The 27,317-nt window shown below is 34.9% G+C and overlaps 1 protein-coding gene across 5 annotated transcripts; it reads right to left on the bottom strand.

Moving 5' to 3' along the window:
• LOC136981714 (tigger transposable element-derived protein 1-like) lies at nucleotides 1-27,317 on the bottom strand. 5 transcript variants are annotated; one of them, XM_067278061.1, is made up of 7 exons: nucleotides 27,251-27,317; nucleotides 25,190-25,389; nucleotides 25,000-25,071; nucleotides 14,365-14,440; nucleotides 11,436-13,296; nucleotides 11,315-11,345; nucleotides 11,044-11,217 (listed from the first exon to the last, which is right to left on the bottom strand). In XM_067278061.1, the coding sequence occupies exons 2-5, from the start codon at nucleotides 25,340-25,342 to the stop codon at nucleotides 11,498-11,500; spliced, it is 2,100 nt and encodes a 699-aa protein (XP_067134162.1). In that variant the 5' UTR covers nucleotides 25,343-25,389; nucleotides 27,251-27,317; the 3' UTR covers nucleotides 11,044-11,217; nucleotides 11,315-11,345; nucleotides 11,436-11,497. The 5 variants fall into 5 exon arrangements, with proteins under 5 accessions (XP_067134164.1, XP_067134160.1, XP_067134161.1 ...); XM_067278059.1 differs by lacking the exons at nucleotides 11,044-11,217; nucleotides 11,315-11,345 and adding an exon at nucleotides 1,597-1,728; XM_067278060.1 differs by lacking the exons at nucleotides 11,044-11,217; nucleotides 11,315-11,345; nucleotides 27,251-27,317 and adding exons at nucleotides 1,597-1,728; nucleotides 26,215-26,265.

Below are 27,317 nucleotides of genomic sequence, written 5' to 3'. Positions count from 1 at the left end.
TTATTAAATTTCCTAAAAAATAACTTTATTAATAAACTTTGCATATATTACAATTTATACAATTTCTCTTGGTTAAAGTATTGGCATTGAATTAATATGGCACAGGAGTTACATTGGATGGTGCAATGCCTGTCGCATCACTGTTCAGTTGGATTACTGGTAAAACAAACATTACTGATTCAGAATTCTGTATTTGGTGGCTCTTCCAATGCTCCAAAATATCTCTCTCGTTTAAGTAACACTTGCAAACGTCACACTGAAAATATTCGTGTGCTGCAACAGTTTTTTCGTTGGAATTCTGTAATGTAATTTGTGATTTGAATGTTTGACAAACCATTTCCGATGCTTTGCTACAGAATTTTTCGTGGAATCGCAGCTCCGAAACTTTATTAAATGTTGCTCTACAGTGTTCGCAATGGAAGTATTTCTTACTACAATTATATTTTTGATGCTTGGCCAAGCCTTTCTTTGTCTTGAAGCTTTTCTCACAGAATTTACACTGGAAATGGTTTTCCTGGCTCTGATACATTTCGTGGCTGACAGTAATGGTTTTTGTCTTTAAGCTATTTATACAAGTTTCACACTGAGTGGGATTATCCTTAAAGCAGCAATCATTATTTTCTAAAATGAATTTCTTTTCGCAGAACTCACATGAAACCAACCTTGAAACCGAATAGTAAGTCCTGTGCGCATCTAAATGTTTTTTCTGCGAAAAGCACTTTTTACAGATTTCGCATTGGAATGGTTTCTCGGTAAAATGAGATTTCTGATGAAGGAGAAAGCTCGATTCCAACTTGAAACCTTTCTTGCAGATGTCACAGAAAAATGGTTTCCCTTTAGTGTGCGACAGCTGATGGTTTACTAAACGATACCTTAGCTTGAAACTCTTGCCGCATAGTTCACAACAAAATGGTTTCTCTTCCGAGTGACTTTTAATGTGTACCATTAGGTTAGACTTGAACTTATAATCTTTACCACAGACTTCACAGTTGAATGGCCTTTCTTCGGAATGGCATTTCAAATGTCCCGCTAAGTATTTTCTCATTTTGAAAGACTTTTTACAGATATCACACTGATAAGGCCTCTCTTTAGAATGGCTTATTCGATGTGCATGTAAATCCCCTTTAACTTTAAATGTCTTTCCACAAAATTCACACTGAAAGGGTCTGTCTTTGGAATGATATTTCTTGTGTTGTGCAAGAACTGTTTTCAGTTTGAATCGTTTTTTACAGATATGACACTGAAAGGGTTTCAGTTTGGAATTTTTTGCATCAGTTGCTGAACGTTTCTGATATATTTTTTTATAATCTATATTTTTACAGTGATATTTCTTTTGATGATGTATTAAATCCAACTCAAACCGAAACTTTGTTTTGCAAATCCAACAGAAATAAAGGTTTTTGTCTGCGTGTTCTGCTTTATGTTTCTCTAAATAATACTTGAAGAAAAAGTCTTTCATGCAGACATTACAAGAGAAAGATCTTTTACCCACATGGTTGGAAAGATGATTTGCATAAATTTGTTTGTAAGAAAAACTCTTTGCACAAATTCTGCACTGATACTTTTTAAGTGAATATCTCTTTGTAGGTCTTGTTTTATACAATTCATATTGCCGATATATCTGTAATAGAGATGATATAACACTGTTCTTGAAGATATCACTTGATTTGATTGGTATAGTAACTGCATCATTGGTTTCATTCTCTTGTTCCTGTCTTGTTTTATGTTCTGCAATTATAAAATTTACATATTTAAAATTGTATATAAAGCATACTAATTTAAGTGTTAGTATGTAGAAAATTAAAGCTGAAATGTAGATAAAATATATTTTACTTTGAGGAACATAAAGTAGATGCTGTAGTGGAATAAAAGTTTGTTATAGCTAGATAATGGCATACAATGAACAATCCATGTGGATATATTCGATGACAATACAAGAAATTGTTGGATAATTGAGGCAGAGTGTTAGCAAAGCCGTGTCTATGTGGTTTACAATATTGTTTGAGATCTCAAAATTTAATCAATCAATTTGAAAAACTTTGCCATATTCCATTTATTGCAATGAGGAATTCAAAAACATTATAGAAAATAGAGATCTATGACTTAGTTTATGAGATACGAGGTCATAGCATGCATGACAAAACAATATCGCATGGATCACACCAGTTTATCAGGCCATGTCCCAAGGTTGCTAGCACGTCTTCTATTTACTTATGAAATTGAGTTCATTCCCAAAATTTGATGGGTCAATTTTGGTGAAACTGCTATTTTCCATTAATTATGGTGAGAAATCCAAAAATGTAATGAGGGTCCATTTAAAAGTAAAAAATAGAAATCTATGACTTCTTTCATATACAGTTACTCCTCACTTTATGACCTATCTGCTTAATGACCACTCGCACTTATGACCAATCGAGTTTCGACCTGCAATTTGGGGAATCCCCTTTCTCAGCTTGAGTGTCGGTCAGTGGTGAATGGTGACATGTGCACTAAGTGTACTATGATCGGCTAATAGCGTACTATAATAGTCTTTTTATGAATAAATTTGAAGTTTGTTGCATAATTTGTATAATTTTACAGCGATCCTATATTCCCGGCGCAAGCTCCTCGCTTATCGACCAATTCGCTTAACGACATAGTCATCAGAACGGAACTCGGTCGTGAAGTGAGGAGTACCTGTACAAAATACATTCCAAAATGACAATGTACTTGCTCCCTAATGTGACTAAGCCTGCCTAATGGAGTTTAGGGGAGAAAAATATAAAACAGCATCACATGCATTGAAGAGAAAGTAGGTGCAAAAAACCAATAAATCACAAAAACAAAGCAAGTGGCAAATACTTTGTTCTTGAATTGTCTCTTTATGTCAAAAAGTGCAAGAATTGCATCTCCCATGGCCAGAAGCTGTGAGGATCACTTCTCCTGTGGCTAGCAGATACAAGCAGGATTGTGGAAAGGCAGAGCAGAGGGAATATGTGCCTGGTTGCTTAAATGATGGGTTGCCAAAATTCCAAAATTGTTAACATAGGCAAACTAATAAATTCATAGAAAACTGTCACACACAAATACAAAAAATTATGAAATATTATATGCAATATATTAATAGAAAGTGATTTTATAATTTTTAAATTAATAACAGACTAATTAAAGACATATCCAGAAGGCACCATATTTCACTTTGTCCTTGGTGCCAAATGCTCTAGCCACATATATAGCCTTTTTTGTGGAGGCAAGTGCAAGGTTTGCTTGTCTGTGACATCAGGAAGAAGTATTACCTCTTCTGTGCCCAATAAGTGCAAGAATTGCTTTTTTCTATCTGGCTCTCCCCTCAATTCTATCGCAATGTGACAAAGTCACGCAATATCCTAGTTTAAGAATATATTAATATTTAGTCTGTGGACACAGGCTAAACATATATTAAATATATACTGGGCACAACTGTTGTCAATAAAACAAGTTACTTTTTCACTTTTACAAATTAACACTTTCTGGTATTAATCTGTGTAATAGGAAAGATACGGAAATGACCTTTAACCCAGCAATATACCAATAATTTTTCGTAATATTTGGTCTAAATGTGTCAGTTTGTATTTCCTACGGTCATCATCCTTTCCTAAATCAAGGTCTATAAACACAAGGTCGGGACACCAATGTTCCCTACGGAGCCACCATATTGGGTCTGTAGCTCCAAGGACATAACATAGATTTCATGCTATCTATGTGCTGTAAACTGCACGTTCCTTCAAGTCCTAGCCACGGAATTCCTTTTATAATTTTAAATAGAGTGTGTTTTCATTTAGAAATTACTTTGACATATAATTAAAGGCATTAACTAAATAGGTTTCAAAATAAAAAGCTGCCAATGGTTCGTAAAATAAAGTACGAGGGTAAATTTATTTAGTTTTGAAATGCAAAATTAGAGAAGAACCACACACAATCAAAAACATTTAAAGTCCAGTAACACAAATTGTAATGAAAACGAATGTTTTCAACTTTACCCAAGGTCTGCTTCAGGTTTCTAACCAACCAAATTCCGAAATAGGATGTGTAGAACAAACATATTTCATTAAAATTTCTGTTACTGGACTTTAAAGATTCTTGATGGTGTGTGATTTATTCCAGTAATTTGGTAAGAAGATAGTTTAATTTAGAGAAGAAATTTGGAGACATTTGTTAAAATAAGAATCTATTTAATTTTCTATATTCACATGCATTTTTACATTACACATATTGCAAACAGGAGCTCAGAGCAAACATTTTTATAAATTAAAATTAGATCAAGAGAAAAGAAAACGATTCTTTTCTCGTGTCCAATATCACTTCTTAAGCCTTTTAAATTTCCGATACTCCATACGAAAATTAACAACTAATTAACTAACGTTTTCGATCGCCTCCGCGATCTTCGCCAGGTTTTATCGACGGAAGAACAAGCCGAACGTCCATGATTTTCTGCGCAGTGTTAATGACAACCCGTATGAGCTAACGCTTAAACTAGATCAACTATCGGGCACCGATGTGCACTTTTTAGACGTCGCCATTCAACTCAAGGTAAACAGTATTGAAACGCGAGTGTATTACAAGCCCGACTACCTACCTATGTACATACCTGCTGGGTCTGAAGACCCGTATCCATATAAGATTGCGGCGTTCAGGGCATTAGTTAGGAGGGCGTACACTCATAATTCTAAATGGGAGGACACGCTCACAGAGCTGGGACACATAGAAGACATAGCCGCTAGCCATGGATACAGACGTGATCTCGTCCGTAGATTAGCGCGTAACTTCCGTATCACAAACACGGCACTTCGCGCTTCAGTGGCACGGGATAGATCCAATTCGGGGCCGAACCAGCGCACGGTGGTCCAGTACAACAGAGGTATGCAGGACCTATACAAGGAAATAGCGCGGAAGAAGGGCACCAATTTGGCGTACTCAAGAACCCAATCGATCTATTCGCTACTCAGGAACACCAAAGACAAGCCGGATTTTCTAAGAGCACCAGGGGTATATAGTGTCCCGATAAGGGATCACAGGTCCCAAAGGGACCTAATATACATCAGATCTACCAAGAGGTCCGTTCAAAGAAGGATCTCGGAACACAAATATGACGTTGCCAAAAAAAAGACACACCACCGCCCTGTCGATGTACGCCACCGACCCCGATATAAAGGCAGATTTTGATAAAACCAGCCTCGTTAAAACATCATTCGACACGGACCGCATCAGGGTCTTGGAGACCCTTGAGATTTACAAGGCGTCAAAATCGGGGAAATGTATTAATTTCAAGGATGGCAACATATTATCATATGCGTGGCGGTATGTATCCGAAATGCACCTGCAATGGTAGCATCTCAGAATAGTGTAGTATTCCTGTACGGATGGACAGAGACATTTTTACGATGATATCAGGGAGATTAATTGCATGTTAGATCATTCGCAATTATTGCACGCAAGAGAGGTTCGATCGTTTGAATTTTGAAAGAATTCTATTTGCATTCTATTTCAAAACCGTCGATAAAACCTGACAAAGATCGCGGAGGCAATCGAAAACGTTAGTTAATTAGTTGTTAATTTTCGTATGGAGTACCGGAAATTTAAAAGGCTTAAGAAGTGATATTGGATATTGGAGTACCGGTATGAGGATTGTTTTCTTTTCTCTTGACCAAAACTATATATTATGTAAAGTAAACCTTCCAAAGTATTTGCAAGAGATAATAACTTCCTTTATTTAGGAACTTTCTTATGCATATAGAAACTTTTTAGAGAATTAAATAAGTATATTTATAAAAATTTATTAAACAGAAGGCAATATCAATAAATAGAAATATCAACTTCAACTTTATTTATTGTTTATTTTATAATAAAATGATTATTAAGCAGCAATTATTCATTAGAATAAGCAATTTGACTGTTACATTACTCTCAATTATTATGAAATATTAATTTAAATGACTGAAAGTTTTAATTTCAATTACTATTATGTACTTCAATACCGTGTCTTCCTTTTATTCTTTTTTATCTTCACGACTAGGTGCATTAGTAGACACAAGGCATTTTTACATCATCTTTATTCTGGATCTTCTATAGGCAGATACACGTTACGGACAAGAGCTGCACAATAAGACACATTATAACGGTTTAGTAAGTATTAAATTTCTTACAATACAATGTTTTATCGTGACAAGTTACGACGTGCCACGACTTGCGAGATTTTCCTCAGGTGGTGTTGACACGTATACATTCCATTTAAAAATTACTTATTTACAGGTAAAATTTTATTATGCAATGGTATTTTAAAAAAAATTTTACTTGTAAATAAGTAATTTTTAAACAGAATGTATACGTGTCAACACCACCTAAGGGAAATCCCACAAGTCATGGCATGTCGTAACTTGTCACGATAAAACATTGTATTGTAAGAAATTTATAATGTTGTGAGGAACTGAGTCCAAGCATTATTTTTATTTTATTATTTTTTCGTTTTATTATATTTTGTTTGGGGCCTATGTTTAGTTAGGACAAAGGTTCCCCACCACTCTCTTATTAGTAACCAAAAAAGAAGATAATAAACCAACTCACGAAAGAATGAGCGCCGTAGGAAAACGAATCTCGCGCACTTGCGCTGCCCAGCGGAAATAAACAGTCCGCAGAAAAAATGGAGGGGGAATCCCCACACTCACTAGCAAAGAAATACTTACTAAACCGTCATAAAACATCCCAGAAAATTGTGCTAAGTACTTTGTAAATGGTTTGTAAGATTTTGTCAGAAAGTTAAAGCTGCCAGAAAGAAAAAAACTTGATGTTAGAAAAACTAAGAATGTAAATAAGAGGAGTGACACAGCTGAATTGTGACGTAACCTCACAGCATAAAACCAGCACGCTAACCGAAGACGACCGAGGTGATTTCCAGAGGGAGGTGATTTCCAAAGCGAGGTGATTTCCTGAGCGAGATGATTCCTGATCAAAGTCCCGAGTGAGAATTAGGCGATCCAAGGGTTTAAAGAGGAATTCGATTTGACGATAGTGAACGGATTGAGGAAATAGGTTCCTAGTATAGTGAGGTGATGGATAGACGTTTAGTTCGTAAGAGATTTTGTTCATAGTCTTAAGTATTTGATTTGTCAAATTTTCAAAGGGGAATTAAGATTAAGTTAAGCTAAGTAGCTGAGTTTTATTGTCGGGTTGACTTGTTGATTTTCGTTAATAAATTTTGTTTTGGATTATAGACAATTGTACATAGTTAAATTCGATTTATTAATTAAATATATTTGAAAATTTTGCTTTGACTTGATATTTGTCGTTATTCTTACTAATATTTAAGGTGCACGCATAAAAGCCCAGGTCTAGCACACTAATCTCGAATCCGCGTAAAGTACCCATTAGGTTAACGGAAGTTTTACTGGCCGCAGTTAGGGTCGGTTTCCTAAGATACTAAAAATAGTACTTTACAATGTGTCTTATTGTGCAGCCGACAGATGATGGGCCTTTGCCTGAAACGTGTATCGGCCTACAGAAGATCCAGAATAAAGATGATGTAAAAATGCCTTGCATCTATTAATGCACCTAGTCGTGAAGATAAAATAGAATTCAATTACTATATTTTATTTTGAAGTGTGTTTTCAGTCCACAAACAACATATTATAACATTTATTCTATTTAATAAGTTACGTAATGTTCTTATAAAACCTGTCAGAAAACTAAAACTTTACCACAGTCTATAGACTAGTACCGATCTGAAAACCATCTTTTAATGTAATTTAAACAGGGTTAATTAAAACCACTTTAATGACGCACATTGCAGACATTTTATAACAAGTATTAAATATTAAAGAAGTTTATATACTGGATGTTTGTTTTAACTTAACAACAAAATATTTAAATCTCTAGTAGTAACCCGACACTGTATTTTCCAATTTCAGTAAAACTGTTACCTCAGAAAAATGCAACATGTTCACACTGAATATGCAGCAAATAGCATTATTTGTATCCAAATATGAACTTATAAAAGCAATAATAATTATGTACTAAATTTTATTTGAATTTTTCTTATTGAATGTATTCAAGCAATCTTGTATGGCTGACGTTCCCGCTAAAGGAAAACATCAACTAGAAGGGAAAATAATTTTCTATAGTCTTCTACCCAAGTAATCATTTATTATATGTAATATTACAAATCTCATACAGCAGAAATCTTTACGACAATTAATAAATAATAACAATAATTTAATTAATATAAGTAAGATGTTTCTGAAAAATTATTGATTAGTGAATATTTTTTATGATAATATTATGTGGTTTCTTTGAATAAATATATATATTTTTTTTAAATCTAAAAAAGCAATGTTTAATGTCCTAAAAACATTTGTTAAAAGAAAGCTTCTAAAATGTAAGTAGATCATGTTTATTCTTAATGTACATTAACAAAATTGAGTACATTATCAAACAATACAATGTCAACCTTGTGACAGAAATCTTTAAGGCAGAATTTCTTCAATTATTCACGATGAAAATTTATTATTATTGAATTCCAATAAATCTGCTTCCTCTGTATATAATCATTAATAAACCATTACTTATTTTAACTGTTAAATTATCCCTCTCTTGGAACTGTCATCGGGAAAACGGAACAATCTTACACCTTTGGCTGTCGAATTTTTACAATTTGGTCCTGAACACCAAACCATGTTTAATATATATACATCCTTTGTCAGAAAAGTTCCAGGACAAAGCTCGTAAAAATATAAAATTACAATTACCAAGTAAATGATCCTAGCTCCTGTCAAAGTAGTCCCCTCAGCTTCTATACACAATTGCCAATGTTTCTGGAGGTCTTGAAAGTAAGCAGAGAAAGCTTCAAGTGTAATGCTTGTTAGCTCAATTGTCACAGTCCATTTGATATCTGTGATATCTTGATGAAATGTCCCTTTCAGTTGCTTTTTCACTCGCGGCAACAAAAAAAAATTCACACTTTTCTGACAAAGAGTTACAACAAGTAGCGCCGCCAGCTGTTTGAGCGTTCGTGTGCAATACCGATTATGCCGCCCCTGTTTAATTAATTAATTAACTACGACTACCTATGCTGAGCTTGCCAGCAATACCAATTTGCTGCCCCTGGACGTGTCGCCCGCATGCGGTGCACGCCTTGCACGCCCACTTACAGCGGGCCTGGTTACAACTAAAAGGGACATTTTGTAAAGCAACCGAAAGGAACAGGAGCTAACAAGCATTACACTTGAAGCTTTCTTTGCTTGCTTCCAAGACCTCCAGAAACATTGGCAGTTGTGTATAGATAGCTGAGGGGATTACTTTGACAGGAGCTAGGATCATTACTTGGTAATTGCAATTTTCTATTTTTTTATGAGCTTTATCCTGGAACAAGAAATCCAACTAATTGAGATCGAAACAAACAAACAATCAGATTTGCTCTAAAATCACTGCACACGCCTCAAACGACTCAATATGGCAACTGCTGCAATGCATTGTGGTATCATGTCCAGACCGTGTGTTTATCGTTAAAGTTTAAGTAAAATTATCATGTGGGTGTTAAACTATGTACAAATTTTACTAGTAATTATAGCGATATTTTTACGTAGTTTAACGCCCGTATGATAATTTTCTTGTTAGTTGTTATTGATCTGTTGAAGTTATTACTATTACTATTAAATAATTTCATGTTTAACTCTTTTAAAATGTAAATACAAATAAGTATAAACATCAAATTATTGGGAATTAATGTACTTTTTTAGTGTGCAAATCTTCATATTTACCGAAATGGCATAAAAATAAAACAAAAACTATCATCATATATCTTTGTCGCAGAACTGAAAACAATAAATAAAATGAAAATAAACAATTACTGAATCAGAAAATAATTGTATACAAAAATTTGATTTTGCATTTGTATACATTATATTACAAACAATTAAATGTGTATCAACAAATACTTACTTATTATATATCAAATTAAATGGGAAAGAATGATCTTTAATATGGATTAGTCATAGAAACCATTGAAGCTATTCATTTTCAAACACAATAGATTTTTAAAAAAGTCAACAAAGTCATGGCACTTAAAAGGTTAGACCCGAAAATGTTAAACTATAAGGTTAATGTTACCTTAGGTAGCCAAGATGGCGGCTCGTCTCTGAAACGGTGGGGACGCATGTACTAACCTAACCTAACCTATTCTAATATTTTGGTTGGCAATAATTATGGTAATTTATCAGAATAGGTTAGGTTAGGTTAGTACGTGCGTCCCCATCGTTTCAGAGACGAGCCGCCATCTTGGCTACCTAAGGTAACATTAACCAACGATAAACAGTGTATTACACCGAATATGGATGGCAATTCTCACGTTTTGCAATCAGTTTTAGAAACGATTTTTTAAACTTACAAATAATAGATTGTTTTACTTAAAGTTTTATGACTGGAATTCAAGCCTTTCCCTATATTATTGTGGCAACTCTTCAACTATATTACACATGAACTGCTATAAATGAGCCAAAGTTTTCATCAACTGTACTTAATTCATTACTTATTTAATTTAAATGTAATTACTTTCCAGATTCTAATCGGTACTTTTTCAAAAAACTGAATCGGACCTTTTGTAAAATTAAAGCGCGATTTACACTGGACGCGTAGGACGCAAAACATAAAGCCAATGTAAAGCAAAGCAAAGAGAGCTACTGATGAAATAAAAGCGCACACAGCCTTGCAAAGCGAGTTAAAAATTTTTATGTATTATAGCGATATGCTATAATATGCAAACAGTTTGGGTGCATTGGCAAGCACAAGTGAATGAAAGCAACATTTTCATCTCAATTAGAGTTCTTGATTAACAGCAGGAAAAAAATAAATGGCACCCAATAATTAAAAAGATCCATATTGAAAATAATACTGGTATATAATTTAATTTTGATAAGCCTACACAACATAGTAAAGAAAAAGAATGTTAACATAGCAGCTGCAATATATCAAATTTTTAAAAATGCCATTTATTGATAAAAGTGCAAAACTACAACTCACTTCGCTCACCTCGTTTGCTCTGTTCGCTTTCGCACCCAGTGTAAATCACACTTAATTCTTTTATAAAGTTGATGCCTTGCAATCAGAGGCAAAACAATCTGTGGACAGAATCGACAAACCATTTTTCGTGTAATACAGTCAAACCTCTGTTTTCGAACATAATTCATTCCTAAAAGTTGTTCTAAAACAGATCTGTTATACAAAACAAACAAATTTTCCAATAAGAGACAATATATAATGGATTAATCTGTTCCTGACCACCAAAATAAAGCATTTTTTTTTTTTTTACCTTTTTAGCTGTATTTCATAGGTAAAAATGCCTACAAATGCAAAGTATTATTATGTTAGAACATACCAACTGAATAAGGAATAAAGTTATAGATAAGAAAGACAATTTTATTAATTCTTACCTGTACTGAGAAGTCTTGATGGTGCAAATGGAGGTTGGAGAGGAAATGGAAGGGTAGGAATGTTATTTCTTGGAAGGTGAGTCCCCATCCAGAACAGCATCAAGTAACTTCACTTCGGGAGTTTTTTCTCTTACCTCCTGGATTTCCTGCTTCTTCGTAGCAGATTTTTCCTGCGACTCATTAGGCTTCTTTTTCACTAAAACCCTATTTGATGAAATTTGATTTTGTCTACGTTTGACAATGTTACGGAAGTGAGACATAGCATTGTCATTGAAAAGATTAATGACACGACTTGCTACTGCATTATCAGGATGATACCTTTCAACAAAACTTTGCACTTCACTCCATTTTGCACACATTTTGTTAATAAGAGCAATAGGAACATCCTCCCTTCCCTCCTCTTCCTCCGAAGGTATATCCTTGAGCACTTCCTTCTGCTGCTCCTTCTGAAGGAGTTCAAGTTCGTCGGTAGATAACTCGGGACTGTGTTCCTTCACCAGTTCTTCGATCTCAGCATTGTTGACTTCCAGGCCCAAGCTTTTCCCTAGAGACACTATGTCATCAACAACTCCATCAGTCTCTGTCTCAAATCCCTCAAAGTCACTCACTGTAACACAATCAGGCCAGAGGTTCTTCCAGGCCAAGTTCAAGGTCCTGCAAGTAACTTGCTGCCAGGCCTTGTCAATAAGACCTAAGCAAAGCAAAATATTGAAATGGTTCTTCCAAAAGTCACGAAGAGTTAACTCTGTGTCAGAGGTAACCTCAAAGCACCTTTGAAAGAGAGCTTTAGTGTAATACTTTTTAAAGTCAGAAATGATCTGTTGGTTCATTGGTTGAATCAGTGAAGTAATATTAGGAGGCAAAAACTTCATGATGATGAAGTCACAGTCCCCCAGTAATTCAGTCTCCATGCCTGGGGGGTGGGCAGGAGCATTGTCCAACAAAAGCAGGCATTTCAGTGGCAAATTATTTACATTAAGGTATTTCCTCACACTAGGAGCAAAAACTTCCTGGACCCATTCCAAGAAAAACTGTCTGGTCACCCAGGCCTTACTGTTAGCCCTCCACATGACAGACAACTTATTTTTCATAACATTGTTCCTCTTAAACACATCGGGGTTCTCCAAATGATAAACGAGCAATGGTTTCACCTTAAAATCACCACTAGCATTTCCACAAAGCAAAAGAGTTAGCCTGTCCATCATAGGCTTGTCTCCTGGTAAAGCCTTTTCCTCCTGCATTAAGTATGTTCTGTCTGGCATTTTCTTCCAAAACAGTCCAGTTTCACCACAATTAAACACTTGTTGGGGGATAAAACCCTCTGTAGCCACATAAGCACAGAATTCTTTCACAAAGTCTTCCGCATCTTTTTTGTTCGTGTTCAAAGCCTCTCCGCGGTGAGCCACACTGTGTATGCCACTTCGTTTCTTAAACTTTTCGAACCAGCCTCGACTAGCCTTAAACCCATTAATCTCAGAACTTGAACCTGGGGTTTTCTTGAGCAAATCCTGGTACAAAAGCCTTGCTTTCTCACAAATGACAGCCTTCGAAAGACTGTTGCCGGCCAACTGCTTTTCGTTGATCCAAATCAGAAGCAACTTTTCCACTTCTTCTAAGGTCTGTGATCTTTGCTTGGTGATTACAGTCACTCCTTTGGCAACGTTAGCATCCTTTATTGCTTCCTTGTTCTTCAGAATGGTACAGATCGACGACTTTGCTAAGCCGAACTGCAAAGCCAGATCCGAGACGCGAACTCCACCTTCGTGCTTCCGTATGATCTCTTTCTTCAACTCTATTGTTGTTTTCATTTTTTTCTTTTTCACCTCCACACTTTCATTAGCTTTCTTAGGTCCCACAGTGACTTATGGAATTAAAAAAAATAAAAGAAATAATGCAAAACACAAGAAAAATTGAGGAATTTATGAAAGAAATAAATTCCCATTGTTCACTTTTCCTCAAAATTCAGAAAACTTAGCAGTAATATTTTTATATGCTAATTAAAGTTATTTTTTATGACTTGCAGATACCAGCTTTTTCTACAAAACATTCATTAAAAGTTCATACATTTAATTAATACTTTTAAATATAATACTGAATGCCAATTATACAATAATGAGAAATAATAAATTATATTATTTAATAAATTTTTGTCATTTAATTTGACTTAAGCACCTTTTAAACAGATTTCTTGGATGCTATTTACATTACGTGAATGTCAATTAATGTAGTTTTTATTAATTAACTTGGTTTAGATTCAACTGCAGCACGTACCAAAAAACAGTAATAGTACGTTTCCATTGAAATCTAACTTAAATAGCATCGTCATCGATGATTTGTGTTGTGATGTCTAATGACACGAAACAATCTCGTCACCAACTTCTGAATCAATAGTCCTGTCATTGATTGGTTGGGCTATTGACTTTCTTTAACATAGGAAGTATAGGGAATTGACCATCTGTCTCTCTCTAATTTGGTGGGCAGCTCTTGCCAAGTAGCTTGTTTGGCAATGATGAGTTCAAAATTCTGTTCAGAAAGTGAGTTGTTTGAAACCAGAGATTTGACTGTATAGGAAATACAATGTGCACGCATGGTCTGAAAACTTGTTAACTGAAGCAAAAGCTTTTGCATGTTCGGACAACAACTCGATTTTATACCAGAGAACGCATAACAATATATTAGAATGCCTCGTTAGCAATAAGTTTTGTAAGCTTTGTTAGGAAGGAAACTGCATGTAAAATTACTTTTAAACAGCGATTTTTGGACAACCCTGTTTTCTAACCAGAATAAAAGGTTCTGAATACATAAATTCAAATACATGATTTTTGAATGAAATAACTGATCGAAAGCAGTACATTAAAGAAAACCGATTTGAGTACCCTCTTATTAGCAATGCATAGTCTACATACGTCACATCTAAAATGGTACATACCTTTAACACTTTCGTTGCTTTCTTCGATATGAGCGGGTTTAGAGAAATTTGAATGAGGAACAATCCCATGATTTTCCTAACAACAACAGAGAGTATTGTTATTTGAAAAGTAGAAACTACTATTTATCACATAAAAATATGTATTTATAGTTGTAAGAGAAATTTCTGTACTGTCCCGAAATCATTTTAATATAACTAAAATTATTATTATTAATATAATAAATTATGAATATATATAAATTTTGTATACAATTACTTCAATTTTATTTTAAGACATGATTAACTTCCACTTGACTTAATAAGCTTGTTGATTCTGCAGTGTTTCACAGAAATTTCAGTTACTGTTTGTTCTGTTATGCGGAATGAATGGTACTCCCTCCTTATTTTCAAACCTTTTCCATACCTCATATATGGCCCAGATAGCAGCCATATATGAGGTATGGAAAATGATTATACAGTCCAGAGACAGTGGAAAGTAACACATGAATGATAACATGAAACACAAAAACAATTAAAAATTGCCATTGTAAATTGATAACTGCAGAATCTGTCAAAGTTGTGCAGAGGCATGGCATGGAATATGGTCTACCAAGCCTCTGCATATCTTTAATGGAGTCTACAGTCATCAATTTTTTGTTGTTTTTAGGTGGGTCCAGAGTTGCATGTTGTCCGTGCGTCACTTTCCGCCATCTCTGGACTTGTATGACTAATTGCTATACCTTGTATCTAGCAGCTATCTGGGTCCTCTCCTGAATGAATATTGTACTTGTTTTTTTGTTAATATATGCTAAGTATACAATTACATATTGCTTAACAACGAGGATATGTTCTGAGAAACATGTGATCATCATAGCACTTAGACTTATCTATATAATATAGCCCAGGGGTGGCCAACTTTTGTGCACATAAGATCTACTTTTTATCGTAAAAATGTGTCGCGATCGACTTGTTGTCATAGGCATAGTCTAAGTGGGGAGGGGGAAGTGTGAAATATACACTATGTTTATACACTGTTTCAGTACGAAGTGCACTCACTGCTTATGAGTCGAGTCATAACTGCATGCATATAGTTGCCTTTGGTTACAAATATAATACATTAAGTCAAGACATCGCTAGCGATCGACCAAAATTGGCTTGGCGATCGACCGGTCGATCGCGATCGACTTGTTGGCCACCCCTGATATAGCCTATTATTAATATGAAATACACGTAACTCAATTGTAACGTATTTTTATTTATGAATTCTACTGTACCTTTCCTGCATTTAGATAGAAAAAGCACAGTAAAATATGATATTATACATCTTGATATTAAAACTAGTTTAAGTTATTGTAAAATTATATTCAAAGTGCATTCGTAACAACACAATATATTATAGTATTTTGTTGTTCAGAAACTTTCTGAAAATACTTCATTCCATAAACTGTTTGGACACACCTTATGTACTTTTGCTCAACTGACTGCTCTGTAGGTTTATTTACATGTCAATGCATTGTGCAATGCCACTGCCCCTATGCAGTTATGGTAGATATGAATTTTTCAGCTCTTATGCTCTTATGGGCTTTCATCATATATATGATCTGTCATTAAGTAGCACCTATTTATATATAAATTTTCTTTTATGAAATTCTGCAAAGATCATCAGCAAAAAGTATTCATTATCACCACTCCCAGTATCATAATTACTTTTATTTTCTACTACAGCATCACTTAAACTGTACCATTATATAGCATGTTGACAGAATGCCGCATATAACGGGAGTTACTGGCATGCTGGTTAAACTACAACTAAAAATAAAATTAATTAGATCTAATACAGCTGACCCTTGATAATCCGACAGAGACCAAAGGGGTGTCGGATTACCAAAAGTGTCCGGATTACCGAAAGTGATTACATATTTAGCATTGTTTTGCTAGCAGTAGCCTACAATATTCCTATGTTTTATGAGTAAAATGCTGCCTAGGTTAATATGGAAATGAAACATCCATATCGATTAACTAAAATATGTTTATTAAAAGAAATATGGAAGCCAATAAATGTACATACAGTATGTACAGGCATAAATAATACAGTACATACAGAACTGATCGCGGAAAACACAAGAAATGTGTGTCATCGTGTAAGAATTGGGTGGAGAGATTCATGTCGCGACATCTTTCTGCGCAAGCAGACACGTAACAGGACAGGGACTACAGCAACCTTGACAGGTGTGTCAGACTACTGAGCATGTCGGATTACAAAAGCGTTGGATTATCAAGGGTCAGCTGTAGTTAAATGCTAAAGAAAACATTCTTCTGAGTATATAGCAGCATACACTCACAATTTTACACACTTATTATTATTATCATAACAATGTGTGAAGTAAACACATATTGCCAAAGAAGTTGTGACAATTGTTATTAACATTACTTTAAGAGCAATCACAATTTGCAAACAACATAGCTATAGCAGCATCTGTGGAGTTGTAATATACACTATGCATGTTGTTATAGCAAAAACAATAAAGTTGGTATACAAGATGCATAGTAAAATCCTTCTACACCGACATAACCGACAAACACAGGACAGCTAGAGTTACAAACACAATATATATATATAGGAAATCTTCATTAGTTCAAAATTTAAAAGATGAAATAATCACGACTTTGAATTATCTGAGATTTACATATTTCTGTACAATATGCTAAATGCCACATAACCAATGTAGTTTATTAAGAAAACAGAATATAGCTATATATACAGAGCACTATTTTCGTTAATTAATAATTTAAAACATTATAAATAAACTGCAGGTAAACAGAACATGTCTGGTGAGAATCACACAAATTGCCAGATAGTTTTTATAAAACATAAAGACGAATTCTTCAAAATGTAGCCCAAATTATTTTTAAAGTAGCCCAAAAAGTAGTAAACCATCCAAATATAGTAGCACAGAGCCTTACAAATATCTCAATCTACCTGTAGCCCAATCTCGTAATCCGAAAACCAGCCATATTTTACAGATAAGAGAAAAAAAGGGGTAATACATGAGTAAGGTGACACCCAAAATGTGTTACTGTAAAAAGCAGAGCAATATTGACCAGATCAGAGCAGTGGCGTAGCGTAGTGAGGGCGGCAGGGGCGGCCCGCCCCGGGCGGCACTTTTAGGGGGCGGCAAAATTTCACAATAAATAATAATATCTTGTAAAAATACCTAAATAAGGAAGCGGCAAAATTTTCCTCCGCCCTGGGCGGCTGACACCCACGCTACGCCACTGGATCAGAGTTGTTCTTGGTCTATTGTTCTCTTATAGTATGGAAGCACTTCAATCTAAACAAATGAGTAATGCTTGCATATCACAGTTCAGAAAGAGTTTTCATTTCGAAATAACCGAATTCCTTAACAGGTAAACCTCTATATCAGCAACCGGGACCAATAGGACAGTAACGAAGCAATGAATTTTGAACTAACTGAGTTCAAATTAATGAGGATTTTCTGTAGTTATAATTAAGTGACCATGCGCTACAAGACGAGACCACTGTCTTGTAACACTGTCTGTGACATCTCTAATGGTAAAATTCAGAATTTAGTGGTCCTATCTTGAAAATTATGTACAAAATAAGAAAAATGTCAAATTACAAAGTTGTAGAGTGCAAATGATTTAGAACAAATGGGCATGTATGTGAATGGTATTAAATGCTAACTTGCATATGAAGCACAGATGCAGAGATTGCTCTGAAAAATTTTAAAATATCGTCATCCATTTGCCAGCTTCAAATTTCTTTTCGCCACCAGTAATTAAAACTACTTACTAACTAGTTAAGTAACACTGTATCAGCGTGTAGTCGGAACAAAGCTGCCCGCACCTTCATTTTCTAAATTATGAGGGGAAAAAGAAACAAAGAATCATTTGTTCTCAACAATATGTTTGATTTTTATTGAATCATTTAAAGGTACAAATATAAAGTCAGAATAAGCCATTAATTAATTGCTATGCCAACGTCTCATGAAATTCTGTCTATCACTATGGGTTTTGGACTTACAATAAAGATCGCTACGAGTCAATCGGTAACTCTTTAAAAATATTATGTCAGTTATTTTTTTTACTCAACTCAATGCTACATAAGTAAGACCGATAGCTGCCTCTTTTTTACCTATATCTATTTTGATTTTTGGAAGAGTTAATCCCTGTGATTTATATATAGTCATCGAGTATGCTAAGATTAAGAGGAAACTGTCTACGAGATCGTGATATACTGCCATCGTTCGAAGAGCGTGTTATGGGGATTATTGGAAACAGATTACCATAGATGAAAGGTCCCCAATAACTATCGAATTCCACTAAAATAAACAGAGGAAGAGCTGGAGGGCGAGCATTAGGAGCATATATAATGTAGCGTATAGTTCCTAGTGAACCATTGACGAGACTTCCTTGCACCCATAAGTTGACTCTCAGCACGATTCTGGCATTAACTGAGAGATTCAAATACTTGGAGAGACCAAGAGCTGAGTCATCTTTGGACGAAGGCGGGGCAATATCTGGAGTGTTTTCAGATGTTATATAAGCAAGAGGGTACCCAGTTGACTGCAAGCAGTCTTCGTTGCTTTGTTTAACTTGGTCGTTTGTTGGATATAGCTCTACTGCCATTTGGAACTGATCGAGTTCATCTCTGGATAAACAGGCTTGATTTCTTGTCGTCAGAATGTTCAGATCTGTATCAGAGAAATCACCCAAAGCTAGATGTTGTAAGACATCTGTGAAGGAACTATCTGCGCTATTTTGTCTATGAGAATTACTAAGTTCAATGAACTTCTCAAAAGAATCAAATGCGAATCTACCTTGTTGGGACATTACATTGTAAAAAACATTTGAGTAGAGAGAAGTATCTTTAACAGGAGGAAGCTGATGAAAATCACCAAACAAATAGATAAAGAATCCACCAAAGGCTCATCTTTCTCGGAGTTTATCTCCCTCAATCTTCTCTCGATCATGTAAAGTGTTCTTGCACCAATCATTGACATTCATCGACGATGATGAATTTGAGTGACTTCATCTCATTCTGGAACTTCTGTGCAGCTTCTCCATTTAGAGATCGAAATTTCATACTAATGACAGGAAGATGAAGAAGAGAATGGATCGTAAAGCCGTCAATATTGATTGCTGCTGCTCCAGTGGGGGCACAAATCTTCATAGCACCAGGTCTTATAGCTAAACTGACCCATCGAACAATTTCCTTTATCACAGTGCTTTTCCCAAACCCTGCCTTACCTTGAATAACCAATCTCTTCTCACAATGAATAGACTGAAGGGTTAGAGACTTTATTTGGTTATCAACAATATCTAAAACTAAACGTTGGTCAGATGAAAAGTTAACTTGGGGACAGTCAGCTATTTCTGCTCGCCTTCTTCGAGCATTCTTATATGTCTTCAAGAACTCAGAAACATCATCCATAGTCGGAATAAAGAGGGCATGGAATTCCAATCATGAGATAAATCAACCAATCTATGGCCTAAGGTTGTGTCGACAGCAGTACCTCTGAAGCCAGCGGCAATCATAAATGGCTCCTGTATATTGTCTTCATTAATCCGCTCAAGAAGGAAGCCTTCTTCCTCTGGCTGTGGAAACTGTAATTGTTCTATTGCACCAATGCCACTCCTCTCATATGCCTCAAACCATGTTTCATGCCCAATTCTATCAAGAATACTGCAGAACTCCCCATGGAATGGATTGTAGAGAATGCATTGGAGTTTGTAAAACTGTTCTTGTTTGTCAGGATCTGTATCAAGCTTGATTCGTGGAAAAATTCTGACAACTGCATCTTTCTTACGACAAATGAACCTTTCACCTCTTTTATACCACCTCTTTGCGAAATCAATCAATGACAACTTTGACGCTCACGCCTAACCCGATCACTCTGTTTTGACATACGAGGCATAGCAAAAATGTAAATGGCTTACCTTTGTTAGTATGACAGAACTCCAAAATTTGGCACTTGGCAATAAAAAACAAACTCAATTGAAGTCCAGGCACTGAAGAGCAGAATCACTGATTCAAGGCAGCGTTGCCAGATGTTTTTAGTGTTTGTAGCCAAAATTTTCAAAAAAGTACCCCAGAAGTAGCCAACTCAAAAAAGTTCCTTTTTAATAACTCGAGATTTGACAATAAAATAGAAAACACACCATTCGTGCTTTTCCAGCAATAACTTTAATCACAATAAATGTTTGCGGCCAATTTACAGCCCTGTAAACTGATTGGAAATAAGCACGACTCGCATGACTCAAAATATATGCACACACCGGTGTGCAGGAAGCAGCTGCCAAGCAAGTTTAATAATTTCTGATTTTGTATAAATGTAACGTTTTAATAAGAAAACTATTTTTATATCTGTTGTGTATCAAGTTAGCGATAACATTTATCTTTCAAAATTATCGTTTTACTGCTTGTCATATTTTCTGACCACTAGATGACGCTTCTACACGTGCATGCAGGAAGCGACTAACACTTGACTTCGTGCATTCCTTGTCAACAAAATAACTCTAGAATGAGTTGTCCGATCTTGATGAACTTTTCTACGACGACTCACATTCACTCAAGGATGAACTGATTAAAATTTCAACTCTCAAAAATGATCCATACCGAAGAAAAACCCTATCTCCAGTTCTACAAAAACGGATCATTTTTGAAAGTTGAAATTTTAATCAGTTCATCCTTGAGTGATGATGAGTCGTCCAAGAAAATTTCATCAAGATCGGACAACTCATTCCAGAGTTTTGTTGACAAGGAATGCACGAAGTCAAGTATTAGTCATCACTACGTTCCGACGATTAATGCAGGTGCTGGTAGCCTTATCAGTTCGGCATCTGGGAAAAGAAGTAACACATTAAGCTGCCCCCTTACAATGATAGGGCCAGACGTTAGAGTCTTTGATTCTAATGAAACTTGGTGAGCACATGGTCCTAAATGCAAACTGCCCCTTGTCCAAATAATAGGACCGATTTCTCAAGAGTTTTCAAAATAAAAAAAAAAAAAAAAAAAAAGCTTCTGAAAATTTAACATTTAGCTTATAAGCCTTTGAAAGTTTCACATCTCTGAGTGGCAATAGCTAAGTATTGGATAAAAAGCAAGACACTGGAACTAGACAATGTAGAAAATGATGTCATAATATTTAATTTTTTGTTTTATAAGCTTTAGACGTGAAATAATAATAATGCTAATGATGTGGTAAAGTAATAAAATAATAAGGTTAACAATTCTGAAGGTTTGAACCTACATCATCTAGTTCTAGTGACTCATGTCATATCCAATAATCAGCTATCACCACTCAAAGACAGGAAACTTTAAAAGACTTATAAGCTAAACGCTAAATATTCAGAGGCCCATTTTTTGGAAATGTTTGAAAAGTAGGTCCTATTATTTGGACAAGCTGTTTGTGCTTAAAGGCTACATGCTTACCAAGTTTCATTTAAATCAGAAGCCCAAACATCTGGCCCTTTCCTTGTCAGGAATAATTTTTTAATGAATAATTCCAAACAACACATTTGATTACAATGTTCAAACAGTATTTTATAAGTTATGTCAGGTCAAAATTTTTGTTTTAGTCTACTAAAGAAAAGGTTAAAGTGAAAAAAGTTACACCAAAAAAATTCACCAAATTTTCTGTTCATCAATAAAAACTCCCAATCTAGAAACGCTGGGCAGCATTGTACAAAACTTCCTCAACATCACTTCCTATTTTTCTGCCCAAACTTGCCATGTGATGCCGTGAAATTCCTAAGTGTGTGATGCACGGGACTCCCGTTGCACAGAAGCCAAACATTCTGCTGTTTTCCCCCAAAGTGCGATTTGTGATCCAATTTCATGCCGAATGTCAAAACAAGTAGACTAGGACTTTTATAACCACTTGCTATTGCCAGTATTATGCGTTTATTGGCATCTTAATAAAAATATTACCAAGTGACAATTTAGACACTATGTAGTGTGCCCTTGCAGAGGGTAAAATATGTATTTCTTGTACATTCTCATTCATTTCTCACGTGTTCATTTATAATATGTGCATTTCTCACTTTCCTTTGTCTTTGTGCTGCATTTGTTACTGTGTCTCGTATGTCGTGCATAGGGCCAACGCTACCATTTAGCCAAACTAGGCAACCGCCTAGCGTGCAAAACTTCAAGCTATGCTTTGTTCATACCTCACTAAAATAACAAAATTAAATGGTTATGTATGATTTAGGTATCAATTGTTTTTTCCTTATCTCTCATACACAACATTTTTTTCTACTTAACTATTGAATGTTTTTGTTCCTTACCTGAATGATTTGAACTTACCGCTATTTAAAATTCAGTTAAGATAAATAATTTAAACATTAACATTTTAAAATATTAAATTTTGGTATTTTATAACTTCTCTTGTAAATAAATCATAACAGAATTTTCAAATTAATTAAAACAGAAAATTTTAAAAAAAAGGCTGTTTTTAGAAAGACTGCTAAAAATCCCCTACAGATTTCATTTTTGCCTCAGAACAACACCTATTAATTTAACCCAAAACACAATCCTATTTTGTTTAATGTCAATTAGAAACATTTTAGTTTATGTGAGGATTTACTTGGCACTTTTTAAACAATGTACGATAAAGTGGAATTTTCAGGAAAGGATGTGGGAAAAAGGGGAAGAATTTGTCTGGCATGTGGTAACACTGACCAGCCCAAGGTTAGGTTATTAGACACCTGAAACCAAAACATAATAAATAAAAAATACAGTCAAACTTGTTTTTATGCGGTGAATAGGGACCACATAAAAAAAGTCTCACATAGAAAATAACTCGTTTTAAAATCGTAGTCTTAGTTTCTAAGGAAATTACCTTTGTCTTCGCTCTGTTTTTGCCCTTATTCATTTTCAGGGATTATGTCTAAACATAAAATAAAAATCCTAAAATTTTATATCTAAATAAAAAAAATAATACAGTACATTTACCTTCAATTTATGCTATAGACTCTAGTATACCTTTTAAACACAGCCATTTATTGCTAATATTCGAACGTTTCGAATATTAGCAATAAATGGCTGTGTTTAAAAGGTATACTAGAGTCTATAGTGCAAATCTACGCAGTCTTTGAAGAGTATATACTTCAATTTACGCTTTGAAACGAATCCTATCTTAATGGTCCAGGAATGTGAAAGCACTTTGAACGTTTAATTAACATAATTGAAACACGTAAAATTTATTGACGACAGATGTCAGCACTTGACTGCATCATCTTGTCTATCGTCTGTTTTACATATTTTTGTCCAGGTGATGTTTGTTGAGTTAAAAAATAAATTATTTCATTTTTTGCATATTCATGCAATAATATTACTATAATAAGTTCATTTATGCAATAATAAGTTTATTTAGCTATAATAAGTCAACGTGAGACATGACGAAACGCATGAGAACTAGTTGCAAACTATACCGCACAAATAAAAAAATCACACAAAAAAAGACCGCATAAAAACGGATTTGACTGTATATTCAAATAATAATCTGTTCAGAATATTTGTGAAAGACGAACGTGTAATGTGTTTCAATATCTCCATAAGTTGTTCCAAGTATCAAGCAATCAGTGGAGTTCATTTTATTTTCAATAATCACTTACTAAATATTAGCGAGGTTGAGGCCGAAGTTTTTAATGCAAACATGTGTACGTCGGACGTTCATCCCACTTGCCTGTAAGCCTAGAAGTTTTACAATAACATTTGGAATGTCGAGCATGATTCCACTGACTTTCCAACTGCCATTGTCAAACTTCCAGGCTTACAGGAAAGCGGCACTGAACGTCCAACGTACATGTTTTTGCATTTAAAACTTCAGCCTCAACCTCACTATTAATTTGTTGAAAATAATTTTTAAAACATTTATTAATTTAATTTTACTGTCCAAAATGAATTAACGATAAATTAATTAACAACAACATGCAAGTAAAACTTGTTAAAACATACTTGCACACAACAATGTTACAAAACAGGTTAACAGATTTGGCAACAATTTCAATTGAACACGAGCGAGCTTATACGCTAGATTTAAAGAAAAACTAGTAGAAAATTTTGTAAAATTGAAAAAGGAAAAATTAAAATTTGATTTTCATTTATTATACATATTGTATATTAATAAAGTGTGTCAAAATAATTTTTATTTTTTATATTTAAAATTTTATTGTAAAAAATAACCAACTTGTGAAATAAGAGACGCACTCGAACCAGGTTATTTTGCCTGGGCTGCAAAATAACCCGATACCAGAACTGACTATGCATTGCGCACACATCCAGTGTATAAAGACTATTATGCACCCTGCATATGATATTGCTGCAGTGGCAATGTACACTATATTATTGATGTCGACATTACCTAAGAGATGCCTAATGTCACAAGTGTAGTAAAGTACAGATATAATTCAAGGGATTCCGAACAACAGGAATAAAAATGTAAGCATCACACTTAATTTTGTTATCTGTAACTTTTCAGAATGACCCAGCTACAATAAACAATTAATATTTAAAATATAATTTAAATATTTGAAAAAAATATACATAATTTCAGGTAATAATGATTACAATTTTATTATTATAATTAATTAATAAAAAATACTGAATAAAAAGTGAAAAAATTCACTCACAGGTAACAACAAATCAGATTCAAACTTCACTTCCGAAGACGTGGGCGACTGGGGTTCGGTTTTGATACGAATCTGCAAAAACAAAAAATACATTAAGCTTGCAAATAAGAAAACGTACAGACAGATCTTAGGTATGAAATATAAAATATGAAGACAAGACAAATTTAGGGACTTTTAGAATAAAATTTACTTTTTTATCTTCTTCAATTGTAACATCATCATACTGTTCACATGTAACATTAACATTTCTGTTATCAATTTCAAATTCCAAATCGAGCTCTTCCTTGATGTAACCCCATTCTGGTTCGGTCTTGATGACAAAATGCATTTCTTCATTCTCCATCCTGTCTACTTCCTTTCTAATATTAATTTGTCTTTATTCTTTTTTATCTACAATAAAAATAATTTATTATTTATGAAAACTCTCTATTTAAAGTGCATATTTCTAACAAATTTAATTCTCATGCAAAAGCAAATATAAAACGATAGTCTACAAATTAAATTCCATTTCCATTTTATAGTGGGAACTCTGCCCCTTAAGTCCAGTTTGCTAGATGTCACAGTTCTGCCAGGGTGAGTCAAAGGTCATTGAATAATGTTCCATTACGGTTCAACAATTCATGGTATATTTGACAGAACAGAGTTTCACAAACCAAACTTTCCGAAAAACCTCGAGCAGGACTTTTAAAATCTTTAATGCATTTAATATTCCTATCAAATATGACTGTAATAACGTTAAAACAGCACCACAATATAATAAAGCTTAGAAAGACTAAAAATTCTTCAGATATGTTTACAATTTTAAAAAAAAATTGATAGGTTATTTCTTACAGACAACTAACCACAACCCCTTGGGCCTAGTACTCCATTTTGAACAGGACAACACCCACTCCATTCATTTCCTGGACCTCCAGATCACCAACAAACTGGGACGCCTGTCTACTCAAGTCTACAGGAAACCCACCACCTCATTACCTTCATCCCAGCCTCATCCTGCAATCCTTTCACGTTCAAAATGGCAGCTTTCAGAGCCTTAATACGGAGACCATTTTCCCATTCTTCTAAGAAACAAGAAAGAGAGAAGGAGCTGCGTTCTATCACCCAATAAGCCTTGCAGCATGGCTATTCCCCGCAAATTATTAGGGGACTTTCTAACACTGCTTCCATCAAGCTGAATAAACCCTCTCAAGAAAAAAGAAAATTCAAGACCATCACCTAGTCCCTTGCCACACTTAATGAAATTGCACGAAGAAACAATTGTCATTTGGCTTTCTGCAGAAACCAAGCTATCACCTCTCTACTCCGCAACGCCAAAGACCATCCCAACAAGAATCACCAGCCAGGCACTACAGTATCCACATCATTGACCATCATTACAACCGCCACTTGCAATACATACATGTACTGTACTGTACATCTCACCCATTACATATCTGTCTCAAGGAACATCAAACATCAATCAAAAAAAGTTTAAACAATAAACAATACGGCTTTGGCTATCTACACATTTGGCCCTGGCATCTGGATAGACTTCAATGAGACACACCTCCTACATAAGTACATAAACCATACATTCTTAAACATCTAGAACAAATGGAAATTTACAAGGCCACCAGCATAACGCAGCCGTAAACTATCACGACATCTAGTCCGTCCCCACCGCCTGGAAGTCTTGCTACAAAATATAGACCCCCTCCTCTCTTCTTATGTCATACACTCCTTTCCCCTACGCATGTGTTCGGCAATACCCAATGTCTTCTCGGCAGTCTGTTTGGCCAACGATGCCCGTTTGACACGGGTGAAAACATTCACATTTTGTGTATCATTTCTCGCCGGTTTGTTAAGTTATTGAAGTGTTTAGTTTTTGTCTAATATTAACGAGTGTAAAGTAGCAGTTGTTAACTTGATACATGTTATAATCCACTTCAAACGTCCCCAATAGTCGAAAAACGGTGTTAAATAAAGGAATCAGTAAACAACAACAACGTAACGTTAAAATTAAACGAGATGGTATCCACGTGTCAACTGTCACGTGTCCTTCCATCCCTTTCATCTGACATAGACTCTTCCAGCCTAGCTGACTCACGTCTATTCTTTGGCTGCACGGACTATGTCACGTTTCTATACTCAAAATACACGTAGAAATCACTTTTAGACGAGTTGTACGTGCTTTCGTATTACACAGATTTACTTAAAAGTAACTTCTACTGAAATTCAGTGTTTACAACATAAAAACTTAGCACAAACTTACAACCACCAGCTGCAAGCAATCGTTGACAGCACTACTTATTGGGGAACGAGCGCACCCTTTCGGCAAT

Source organism: Centruroides vittatus, unplaced genomic scaffold (assembly GCF_030686945.1).
Source record: "Centruroides vittatus isolate TY-2023 unplaced genomic scaffold, ASM3068694v2 contig_79, whole genome shotgun sequence".
Taxonomy (NCBI): domain Eukaryota; kingdom Metazoa; phylum Arthropoda; class Arachnida; order Scorpiones; family Buthidae; genus Centruroides; species Centruroides vittatus.
Note: the sequence above shows the minus strand (reverse complement) of the source record. Positions and strands in the feature narration are given on the sequence as shown.